General features: G+C 36.8%; 1 protein-coding gene across 4 annotated transcripts in view; it reads right to left on the reverse strand.

Moving 5' to 3' along the window:
- Positions 1-13,461, reverse strand: part of SMAP1 (small ArfGAP 1) — a 93,246-nt gene that overhangs the window by 53,290 nt on the left and 26,495 nt on the right. For all 4 annotated transcript variants that reach the window (XM_071445113.1, XM_071445098.1, XM_071445106.1 and 1 more), the window contains exons 2-4: positions 12,805-12,938; positions 12,012-12,097; positions 8,976-9,051 (exon numbers count right to left, since the gene is read on the reverse strand). In XM_071445113.1, coding sequence (XP_071301214.1) covers positions 8,976-9,051; positions 12,012-12,097; positions 12,805-12,938 — 296 coding nt within the window. The remainder of the gene's footprint in view (positions 1-8,975; positions 9,052-12,011; positions 12,098-12,804; positions 12,939-13,461) is intronic.

A 13,461-nucleotide genomic window follows, 5' to 3' on the forward strand; every position in this document is an offset into this window, starting at 1 on the left:
TAAATGTGTTATCTGTCCCCATTTTCCTCCCTAAAACACTTCTGTACTATCTGTTATTACTTAGTGGTGGCACTACCCAAATACATGCTAAGTTAAGAGTTTGTGTAAAAGCAACAACACAAACAGTAGTTGGCCCAATGTCTTGATGTAGTCTGTTGACCTGACTACTATTCTAAGTAAAAAAAAGTAAGCTTTAAACAAGAACTAAATGAAGTTATCAGAAAACATAACATACAAAAACTAAGAATTATTTTACTTTAGTTTAGTTTGTACTGACATGTTTGTGATGCTATGTAACAGTCACACAAACACTATTGGTCATTGGGGCGTAAGTACTTCATGAAGTTTTCATCTGCTTTCATTTGTAGTTTTTCCAAAATCCAGTGTTGATGTAATGCATGTCATTATTCAGCCTTTTATTAAAAAGGATTCAAAGTTGAAGCTTTATAAGCCTATACTAAGCTTCCATTTAAATATGAAATGCAGGCTGCTATCACGCAGAAGATTCAAGACATTAAAGAATGAGTGTGTTATCAAACCACTCAGGAAGTCTGCAGCTGAACCAAATACAAAAGTGCCCTCGAGTGGCCAGTTTATACACACACAATATGCAGGGAATTAGCCTAAATGAAGAGGACTATTCTGCTTTCATTTGACAGGTTTTAAGTTTAGCTGCTGCTTATGTTTTTCTGATTTCAGCAGACTTTTGACTTCATTACTATGTATCTCCAACAAATGTTGACAATACTAAAATCAGTAATTTATCCTAAAGCAGTAGCAATTATAGACTGCTAGTAGATGGATATAAACACACAAATCAATTGCTTGATGTTTTTTAAAGAGGTCTATTCTTGAAATACCAAAAGAAGTGTAAGAATACTAATGTACTATTAACAACACTTACATATGAATTTTTGGAAGTTTTTAAGGCTAGCTGGCATGGCATTTTTTCTTTTTTAATTACTAAAATGTCTCCCTGTGCTGGTTTTGGTAGGGGTAAAAATTATTTTCTTCACACTGGCTAGTAGAGGGCTGTGTTTTGGATTTGTGCTGAACACAGGGTTGATTAATTATAGAGATGCTTTTGTTATTGCAGGGCTTACACAGAGCCAAGGCCTTTCTGCTTTTTGTACCACCAGCCTGGTGAGGAAGCTGGGGCTGCATGGGAGGTTGGGAGGAGACACAGCCCGGACAGATGACCCAAGGGATATTCCATGTCACATGACATCATGCTCAATACTTGAAGTGTGGGGAAGGGGAGGAAAGGGGACATTTAGAGTGATGCCATTTGTCTTCCCAAGTCACCATTACACATGAGATGGCTGAACACCTACCTGCCCTTGGGAAGCAGTGAATTAATTCCTTGTTTTGCTTTGCTTGTGTGCCTGGTTTTTGTTTTCCCTATTAAGCTGTCCTTATCTCAACCCACAAGTTTTCTGGCTTTTACCCTTTTCAATTCTCTTCCCAATCCTGGTGGCAGAGTGAGTGAGCAGCTGTGTAGCCCTTGGCTGCTGACTGGGGTGAAACCACAACACTCCCCTATCCTGTGCTGTAACACTGGACACCCATAAGAGAGATCCAGAATCCTGTGTTTCACAAAACAGAGCAATGGTTGGCTGTGAAAGAAGCCAGTACTGCTCTTCTGTCAATACTGGGAACACACTCAGCACTCCTCCATCTCTTCAGAGTCACCATCCTAATTACAGGAATAGATGATGCTTATGCATAAGCCAGTTGTAGTTCTGAACATGTGGAGAGCTATAGACATTTGTAACATTTATATCCTACATAGACACAATTATACAATGTTCTGGGAAATACAGATATATTTAATAGACTTGAGAAGAAAATATTTTTTCGCAACTCTAACCCAGAACATCCACATGTATTGTTGCCCACATTTTTTTTAGGTTATTTATTTTCTGCTTTTGATAACCACCTCGGTGAGATAGTACAGAGAGTCACCATGGCTTAGTTAAATGTTGACACTGGATAAACAAAACAGATGCTTTTAATCTCTTACTGAATTGCCCTCCATTTCTCCTGTCCAGCCTAATCAGTGTTTTCTGCATTTGTTCCATGGAAAATTGTCTTTAGTGAGAATTTCCCTGCACTTCAGACCAATACCTTCTTTTCCCCTAAGTGGCTTTCTCTGCTGCAGGCAAGACCATTTACATTTTCATGATCCATGTAAACTGGCAAGGTAGTCACTAGAGATTTCATCTTTGGCAAAGTTTTGTTTACTTGGACATAGCAACTTGTAGCTATGTGGTCCAGCTGTGTGAAGTACTTATGGAAGTGGTGAAAACAAGACCCTGCATGTGGGAGCTACTGGGAACGCAGCTGGCTTACTGAAGATCCAGTCTGGCTTCTTCAAATCCTTCATTTATTCCACTGCTTGGCAAAGTGCTGCTGAAGGGCTGTCACTTGTGATACACCCAGGCACTGATACTGGGGCAAACACTATTGAACTTCTTCAGTAATGAGCCATGCAGTGGTGCAGAGTACAGGTTTGCAAAGGGTACAAACAGGAAGAGTGCACTGCCTATAGAGATGCACTGCCATTCAGAGCAGCACTGACAGGATGGGCCAGCAGGAGTCACCTGATGCTCAAAGTGCCAAGCCTTGCACCAGTATGGTGGTGCAGTAACTTCATGCACCAGTATGGGCTCAGTATCAAGTGGATGGAAAGCAGATTTGCAGAAAAGGACCTGGAGATTCTGGTGGACAAGCTGGACACAAGATTGCCCCATGGCCAATTCTGGGCTCACAAGTACAAGAGAGACAAGGGCACTATGAAGCAAGTCCAGTAAAGACACACTAAGATGAGTAAAGGACTGAAGCACCTTTCAGACAAGGACAGGCTTAGTGAGTTCAGACTGTTTAGTCTGGAGGAAAGAAAACTGGGGGGTGGGGAATGAGCAGGGAACAAAGACTAAGGCAGACAGACTGTTGCCTGTGACACCCAGAAACAGGACCAAGAGGCACAGAACATAAAGTCAAACACAGGAAGCTCCACTGAAACATAAGAATAAATTTCTTTCATTCTTTTACTGTGGAGGTGGATGAATACTGGAACAGGTTACCCAGAGAGGTCTTGGAGTCTCCAGCTCTGGTGACATTCAAAACTCAACTGTATATGAGACTCAACAACCTGTTCTAGATGACCCTTACTTGGAGCAGGATGAAGTCCAAGGGTTGCTTTCAACTCTAGCTTTTCTGTAGGAAAAATGTGTATTTTATGATTGGCTTTTCACAAGTATTAAAATGAATATTATATGTATTGTGTTAGAAAGCAATGCTGCATTAATTCTCTTAAGTAGTGTGTTAAATATAGTTTTATATATTCTATGCTATGTAGAATACTTTTTTTAAAGAAAGGACTCGCAGTGAGATAGCAGCCACAGGACACCTAAATCTTTCAGAGAAAAAGAATTTATTGCCCATTTATCAGAAGAAACGAACTTCTTCCCACCTCGAAGGCACTGTTAGGATTCAGAGGAAGAAGTTGACCAGACAGAATCCTGTATTTGAATGGAATTTATGCATCATGTATGAAGTGTATGAATATACAACAGGCTATTTTTTTAAGGGTTAATCCTTTGTTAATGGGTGGGCTTGTGCTGCCCAGAAAAAGGTACCCAGATGTCAGTAACTCTTTGTCTCTATTGTCTCATACTGTCCTAATTGTCCAAATTATTATTACTCTAATTGTATTACTATTTTTATAACCATTTTATTACTATTAAACTTTTAAAAATTTTATAAAACAAGTGATTGGCATTTTTCACATTCTGCAAATCTACAATTTAACCCATTCTAAAAAAATTATCTTGAAAATAATTTACCCTGCTTTCCCGACCCCCGCCTTCAAGTCATAATCCTGTAGGGTATTTCAGTGCTCCCTATTGATGCCTATCTTGACTAGCATATTTTAAAAACACTTCCTAACAATTGATTCCAAAGTTTTTCATAGACCACAAAAAACCCCAGTAGGTTTACTGCACTTTTGCGAGGGGTAACTGGTAACCAGTCCCTCCACAATAATGACTGAATGCTTCTGAATGCTGGCTTCTATAAACTGAAATGTTCATGTCTCCTTTCATACCCCAATTTCTATATCTTAAGATCCCTACCTAACGTATTTTAGTGCAGTAAATGTATTACAGATTTCACATCCTTTAAGATAACTTTCTGGAAAGTGTGCCATAACAATCTTTAAATGCACATCACATTTTAGCCAGTTGCCTAAGTTCATACTTCTTAAATTATACACAATGTCTAAGGAAAACATGAAAAATGTAGACCCATAATTCTTTTCCTTCAGTGAACTAAAGAGTTACACGAAACTTCTGCTCCATACATAATTCACATCCTTTCTTAAATACAGAAACGAAGTTTCCTATTCTCTAAACATTGTCAGGATGTGATAACATATTCCCACTTCATGTAGTGGAATAGACTGCACCAGTTCATAATTTTTGAGACTGAAAGTATTTGAAATCGACTTCAGCTGAATCATCATCCAACTTGAATAAGGTGATTCCTATATGCATTCTCCTATATACTTATTTTTATTAAAAGCCATAGAGATTGTTTATGATGGTACCTACATAGCTAACCTTTATCCTCACTCAACACAGTGACGTCACTGCTTTTCCTCATTACGTGTAAAGCATAAGGTCATTGTATTAGATAAAAAATAACCAAGAATTGAAGGAAGATTGTCTTTTTACAGGTTTTATTTTACATGAAATAGGAGGCGCTTATTTTTTTTTTAATTGAGAAAGTATGACTGCTTCAAACTTGATTTTCTGAATCTCTGTGCAACTTTAGTAAACTTTTAACTTAGCAGCATATAGATAGTGTCAAATTCAATTATTGGGGTTGTGAACCAGAAAAAACTTCTTTAGTGCAGTCCTGCATCTCTAGGAATAACCCCAGCAGTTCTTACTGCATATTCTAGAACAGCACTTTCTAGACAGATTTTACTCTTTCTGGAAGCTTGGTTCTAAAAAAGACACATTTCCTTTTTATTTATTGATAAACTGTAAACATCTACCTCAAAGCTGAAGTCCTCTAGGCCTGTAAGTTTAGAAGATCCTTAGTAACTCCACAAAACCTAAAACAAGGACTTGCCACTTCTCTTGGCCACTAAGATCATGAACCTCATTAACCTCATAAACTGTTCCTCCACATAACCAGTTGCATAGCTCTGGTAAATATTTGGCTCTCAATATAGAGATTGTCAGTCAAGATGACTATTCTGTTCAGACATTACTTTCATAAAACCCCACACTCCAGAGCATTTCTCCATGGCTCATATTTGCTTCACTTATATTGACTGCAACCATTCTGAAAAAGTCCAAGTCATTTATTTAAGCATACAAGTTCGGATTCTTGGGGAAAGGTGTTTATGTAATTGCAAGCTGTGCTCTTAAAAGAGTGTTCCAGGAGACAAACGGAAGGAGCATAGGGCATCTAATGAGAGTCCAAAGCAAAGACAAGGTTTAACAGTCTTCAGGACTAAGGTGGTTATAGATGAAACTGTTCTGCATGCTTTACCCTTTAGTTCTAGGATTGCTGGGTACCAAAAAAACCCTATGACGAATATAAAAGGATTTGCAGGTGCTGCAAAGTGATGATCACGTCCAATTCCAAAGTGGAACGGTATTCCCAGTTTCACGTCTGTACTACCTGAAGGATAGTTTTATCACCCAAAATCACCTCCTGCGACTTGACCTATGGCAACTGTCTGTTGCTAGCTACAGAAGCAATGCAAGCTCCCACTTACATTTCAGAAGCTTTCAAGAATAAATGAAGTCAAAAAGCACAGCATATTGCACAGGAAACTGTTCTTGTTCCTGTATCTTGGATGCACCATTTATAAAGATGCCCTAATTGTTTCACTGCTATTTGAAGTTGGATTTATTGGATTCTATGCTATACTTTACATCATTCATAGCTTATGTATGCCTAAAAATTGAGAATGAGGTCTAGCAGAAGTTGATTCCAGGACAATAGTATTATGCTGGAGACATTTAAAATACATTTACTTGCCAACAGCTATTGCTGCTCCTAAGCTGATTATTCAAAGAACAAAACCAGTTCTTTCCAATAAACAATATCACATCTCATGTGTTATTCACAGGACAAACATACATCCATTGTTCCAAGGTATTAGCCTCTGGGGTCTTTCTATAAATTAGCCACAAGCCTGCACTGGGTCTAAGCAAGAAAATGAGAGTAACTATTTACTGATAACCCACTTAAAACAGCTGAGAAAATTATACCACACATTTAGTCCTGAACAGTGATACAGAACAAGCATCTCACATTTTTCCAAAAATGCCGCATCAGAAAACTCTGAGATAATATGCATTTTAGTAGATTTAAAAGATTTTAAAGTCCAGTTGCTTTCAATCAGCATTAGATTATTCTAATGTATATTTGATTTCTACTTCAATGCACTATTCTATTTAAAATGTAACTAGCCAATAAAATCACAGATGCTTTTTTTGCCCATAGCTTTATCCTTCATCACTTTTTAGTGAACCATGAAAAAAAAAATCGTATTTGCATATTTTTAGTCTCCATGGCACTACTGGCCTCTGCACTACCTAATTTTGTTATTATACTGTGCAACTCTAAAAATCAAACTTAGTAATACAACAGTCTTGTCAGAGAACAAAAGATCTTATATACTTAAGAATAATAAAATAGAAGATTTGCAAAAAAAGACATTTGTAACTCATTGTAACAAATGAATCCTGACAGTCAACAACTGAACCTTGATATATACTCCTGGGCTTCAACACACAACATACAGAATTCACAGAGATGTACTGGAAGACAAATTTGAGAAGCTTATGAACCCACCAAAATGACACTAAGAGAAATACTGTATTGCATGTTTTAAAATAATCTATTCAAAACAACTTTTATGGTATGGAAAGCTTTTACCACGAGCAACTTGCAATGTGGATGGAATCTGGGAAAGCCCCTTAAATTTTCATATGACACCTCAGTGAAAGTACCACATTAAGGAAAGTGACCCTCAGGCATTGCAACCCTCTTTCTGCACTTCTGTATCATCTGCTTATACCTAGAAGGGATTCATTTTAAGAAAAGACAATGTATGTATGCATCTCTAACTTAAATTAGTCTTAATCCAAGGTGAAGGCATTTCCATTTCAAAGGTGGTAACAAAAAGTGTGCTAAAAAGCTCATGTGTCCCACCAAGAATACTAATTTTGATTAAAAATAGGGTACAAGATGCTCTCTGCAAATGTAAGTACAGTAAAGAAATTTTCCAGAAGAACAGAAATGCAGAGTACCAGACAAGTAGAATAGAGGCTCAACTTCAATTTTTTTTCTTCTTCTTCCTTGTCAGGCCCAGACCCAGAAGAAAGACAATCACTGGACACCAGCTGCAGCACTACAGGCACACATGAGCTGGGCCAGGGCCAGAGCCAGGGAGGATAACCCAGCACAAGCATCAGACAACGACTGCAGGTGCTACGCCAGTGCAGCTCATTTACTATGGTGTACTTTAGGATCTGCCACAACTGTGACTACAGATTGTCCACCTTAAACCTGATGCCTTGAGGTCTTCAAAAAACACAGGTGACTCAATGTGTACAACTCATCTATTGCTAAAATACTGTATGATCAGATTTTGTTCCCAGAAAGATTACAGCATTTACACTAGTCAAGGAAAGAAAAGCCCAAGTAGGAAGAAAGTACTCAGCAGTAACACATATGTATCTCTTCAGCTTGTCTGGATTCTATCCTTGCTGCTATGGCAGGTAAGTGATTTATCTTACTCTGCAATATGATAAAGCTAATTACTCCTTCAAACATATTAAGGCAGGAGTGAACTGCTACATTAGACACCAAGGTTCTCTGTTTAGAAAGATGTTGAGTGTCTTAAAAACTTTTTAAGGAAGTATAATTTTAAACTCTTCTTCCTACTTTATATTTTGGAATAAAAGTAAAGAAGGGTAACCAATTTGTAATTCAAACCAGAATCATATCTTACATCTTAAGAGAAGCAATTTTCCCCCATTTCAGCAGTACTTATTGAAATACTCTTTTCTACTTCCCAGGTTTGCTTTTTTTACCCTTCTAAAATGAAACCATCATTCAAAGATCCATTTTCTCAAATGGGAAATGCAGCATAAACTCTCATGCTTTTAACCTACACTTGCAACTTGTCCCTGTAAAAGTTCACTGCCTATTAAGGCAGAGTAGTAAAGCTATGTGCTAGGCCATGCTTAAATAAAGCAGGTACATAGCTGTGTATGTTTAAGCATAAATACAACTATATAATGAAAAATGTATGAACTAGATGATGTATCCCAGAAACAGATGTATCAAAAAACAAAGAAAGAAACCTAAGAAGACTGAACTTCAGTAAAGGTTCAAATTCTCCAAACTCCTTTGCCGGAGAAGCACTCCCTAACTTACAGTAATGAACACACAGCTACAGGATTTAACAGCAGGCTCATCATACTGCCTGTGTTTGCTACTACAGTGCATCTCACCACAAACAGCAGCCTGGAATTCAGCAGAAGGGCTCAAAACACCCTAGGATTTCTCATCAAGGTTTACAGAGAATGAGGGAAGACCATGTCACCATACATAGCAATCCTATCTTACCCCTGTAATATGGAAAAAGATAAATAAAAAAGACTCAAACGGTACTGTTAAAGAAATACCCATGAGTGAAAACCACAAAATAAAGGATCATAAAACCTGTTGGATCATAATGCTTTGCTAATATAAATGTAATAGACAACAGAGGTAAAATTTATGGAACCTAGGAATAGTCTTCAAAAGACAGAGAAAACAGCACTTTGAGTCAAAAGGTTTTCAAATGTAGAAGACATTTTAACATGCATAATGTTCACTACATTTCTCTTACATAGCTTTCAAAACCAAAGTGACAATTCTTGGTTAAAGTGTTTACTTACATTGAAGGCATTAACTGCATTTTTATCATAATATTTCTTCTTTTCATACTTATCCCTGATGAAAAATTCCACAGCTCTGGAAGTAGCTAGTTTAAGGAAAATATGCATTCATATAAATAGTAACATCAACCACTCTACACAGAACAACTGCTGCTGCAGTGCCCAAAGTGAGCTTCTTTGTACTACACAAAATTAATCAGTTTAATCTCTTAAGAAAACAGTATGAAAAAGATAGAGTAAAAGTAACTCAGGGTTTCACAATTAGGACATTGTCACCTGGTATTTATTTTATTATACATGGCTGTAGGACTGAAAATACTTAAACAATGGTACTCATATATGGTAAATAATTATAGTTTACCATCTTAACTAGGGGAAAAGTACTTTTCTCTTTATAAAAGAGGTGAAATGTATGTACCTGTTCTCTGACTTGCATGTTATATATATACCATTTATCAAATGCTGATCATAAACACTTCTCTGAGATCACCAAGTCCTCTATGAGAGTCTCCTGTTAAAACAAATACCCCTGTGGAAGGGGAAAAAAAGCCAAAACAACTAATGATAAAAAGATTTTGAATCAAAGATAGAAATAGCAGCAAGCATGTTGCTGTAGGAAACCAGAACTAACAACTCAGTAGCTCAAATGCAAAAAAGACAGTCAGTTGTTTTCCTCAATTACTCTCTCAGCTTCATAAAGCAGCTCATCCAAAGCAGTGTGAATACTTTACATTTAGTAAAGCTGACTCTCTAGGATCTGAAGAATAAATTTTAACTACTTTCTCCAGCAATGTGATTATCCATTCAAAAACTGATACTGCAACTGTGGAAGCTCAGACCCATTGCCTCAAACTTCCAAAGCATTTTTCCTCAATTGATGGAAAGATACTCTTAGCTCCACATACTGTGTCTTAAGATTAACACTGAATTCAGAGCACTCAGTCCCTTCATTCTGTGCATCAAATTATATTGTCAAAAATCATAGTTTCAAACAGTATGCAAATGTCACCTGAAGACAGTTTCATAAAAATTACAAAAATCAAAATACTGCTTTCTAACTCTTTCCAAATAGATATAAATTGCAAAGGGCATCCTGAGCACTTTGAAGGTACAGCTTAGTACTAATAGGATGAAAAAATTTATTGTTGCTGGAAAAAACATCTTTCAATAGGAAAAATCTTTCATACAAAGAAAAAAAAATCCACAATGATCCTAAAAGTTAGTTCCTATACTACAGCATCCCTGCCAAGTACCAGGGAAGGAAAAAAAATGCTTAGAAAGGTCACTCTTGTGATTAAGAAGCAGAAATGAGGAGGGATCTTTAGCAGGAAATTTTCAGCAGATTCCTCCTGTGTGTCCACTTTACTACATTAAAACTAGAAGTATATTAAGAGTATAAAACCAGAAGCATATTATAGGAAGTTAAACACTAATATAGATGAACATATACAAAATTGATCATTACATGCAAAATATTTTCAACATTTATCCAAAAGAATGTTCAGAATATAAGAATATTCACAAGCAGAACACTGATGACATACTAAGCATCACTGTTATTTTGTAGTGGTACAATGGGGAAATAAAAAAGGCAAAAAACATCCATAACACAACAGCTTGTCATGAATGCCAAGTAGGTAAGTAGCTGCCAAAGTTATGCGAAAATTGAGAAATAAATCAGAAATTGTTACAATCACCTCTCATGGCAATACAGTGATAATAAAGAAAACACAGGCAATGAAGTATACTCAGTTGATAAAGTCCACCAGTTAGTCCACAACTATTCAAAAGGGTATGTAATTAATTCAAGGCATACAGTGTGAAAAAAAGAACTATTTTGAAAGTCTAAAGATTAGACTTTTGGTCTGATCTGACAAGAAAAGGTTAAAGCATTATTACTTCTCCTGCAGTAGCACCAGTGAATTTAAGTTACTTGCAGCAAAAAAAAAAATACACATCTTCAAGTTCCATTTTTGAGTAAGCTTTAGTCAAAATATTTCAATCATATGGCTAAAATAAAGTTACAGAATATTACAGCTGGAATACTATGGTGCTATCTGATTCTTTTTTTATGAGGATGTATGTTTAATGCAAAAGCTTCTAGAATATGAAAAAAGTATCTGTTTGCTCAAGTGCATTTTTTAACAAGTCTAACTCTTCCAAAGGAAAAAAAAGTCTTCTGTTATAACATATCAAGTGTAGCATCTAATAAACAGAAGAACCAGAATCATCTTTGTATGTAGCAAATTAAGATCAAGTTACAACTAAGTCTGTTTATCAGCTCCTGTAGCTGGGGAAAGACTCAGCTCACACAAGAGTAGGTGTTTAGGATCTCATTATAATTAAAGAGTTACAATAAGATCAGGTGAAGCAAATCCTACCTATGGAGTAACTTCACTAAATCAAGAAAAAAACCCCAGACCTAAATTAATGCCATTATACATTATCCTAGTGATTCAGTAAAGGTATTTAGTGAGAAAAGTTATTTATTGCCAGCAGACTGCTTTTCTTCCAACCCTTCCTGTCCAGGTACACAGTGACAACCACACACAAACACAACTGGTGGCCCTGAGAGAGCTTGGGTTTATTTATGTATTTCCATGCTAGTCACCTAGAGAGAAATCCATGCTTCACTGGAGTAAGATGCAATGGCTTATTTTACCGTACCATTCAGCTCATTATTTCCTGATCAAATGCTTCTAAACTTCAGATGGCAGTTACTCAAGACAAAGAAAATATTCAACAGCTCTCCAGTATCACTCTAACTTTCTACATACAGGGAATTTATGAAGTCACCTCCTCTGAAAGCAAAAATAAATGGTGCTTGCCAAATCTCATTACAAAGTAGATTTACTATGACTGAAGTAATTTAAATCTTTTCTGAACTGTTCTCAACTTCCACTGTCATTTCTTATACAACAATATCAATGAAATAAATAACATAAGCTGACAAATGTAGCAGTTCCTTGAAACAGTCATAACATCTCAATTGCATTAGAAGTCATTTCAATGTGAAAGCCCAAACAAAAAGGATACTGATCTGTTTGAGGTCTTCGGAAGTTCTCTGGCAGATTAGCTTCATAGAGTAGTCTTGCTTTAGTATTTCCCATTTCCTGCATGCACTAGGGAAAAGTGGTAGAAAACAGTTAGTTCATGTCTGTCAATAGTTTAAACTCTGAAACAGTCAGAATGCTACTGTGGAGTGCTTAAATGCCATTACAAGTTTAACTTGGAGAGCTCCCTGTTGCCGTAGGTCTTGGGAGATACGAGCACGGCACAGGAGGGCTGCCTGCCCAGACGTGATAGACAAAGCAACACGGATCCTTTTGGTTGGGTTGCAGTGTAAACCAACCCATCCAGGGAAAGACAAGCTTTGATCTCTCAGGATGGCTCTTCAGACCAGGAAGACAAAGAGTAATAAAATTTGCCTGATGGCAGGAAGAGGCTTCAAACTGAAGCATACCTGGAAGACTCAGTGCTTGATACACCAAAAGAACACAACCAGGCATCACACAGATATGTGAGTGCTACTGTCCTGACACTTACTAAAAAGGCTTGCAACACTTTTTCTACAGATACAACCAAGTAGCAGCTTTCAGAGTCCCTGGAATAAGGTAGAATACACCTCTAAAATGATACAGAAATGAGAGGTAAACCAACTTCTGAAGTGAGTTTTATGAACTTAGGCTCACTACAGTAGAAATATGATTCATGCAAAAGCCAATAGGATTGTAAAACATGTAAGCAGGGCATCATGATAAATGCAAATCCTTTCAGAAGTACTCCTGACATACCTTCCAAACTGGAAACATATTTGAAGATATTCTACCTGTATTTGCTCTGGTGTCCATTGATCCAAGTTGACAGACTTGACCCTTGATATATGAACCCCAAGATTTCGATGTATTCCAGCACATCTGATGCAGATAAAAACACCAGTGTTCCAGGAAGCCCATCTTGGTCCTAAAAGGAATGAGGAAATAAATAAATTATTTTCAAAATTCCATATACTGTGAGGATTTTCTCTAGCATAATTCTATATTGACAACATGAATGAACAGGCTTGAATAAAGGCTCACCTCTGCCTCTCTAGAATATCTGTCACTTTTAACAATTTCCAGTGTTAACAATTTTATTCACAGATTTCTACTTCTAAATAATGCCACAAAACATTAACTAGTCAGATTTATCCAGAAAGTGTATGTTGTGTCCACCTCCCCACCTCCAAAACAATACAATAAATAGAGTTTATAAAGTTCACTTACTAGCATAAGATTTTTGCTTGCATCTTGAATAATCTTTACAGCTATGCCTCAGATGAAGCATCAACACAAGAAGTAGAAGTTGCTCCATTTTTCCCTTTTTTCCATTTAAAAGCTTCTTAAGACATGCATCACTACTTAAATTGAAATTAACTGCCGGACAATCTAGTATTAACGCAACAAATACCTCATATAGCATAGGCTCTACAACAGTAGCACACAAG

This window comes from Agelaius tricolor, unplaced genomic scaffold (genome assembly GCF_023055355.1).
Source record: "Agelaius tricolor isolate 1412-34295 unplaced genomic scaffold, bAgeTri1.0.p SCAF_1, whole genome shotgun sequence".
NCBI classification, from domain to species: domain Eukaryota; kingdom Metazoa; phylum Chordata; class Aves; order Passeriformes; family Icteridae; genus Agelaius; species Agelaius tricolor.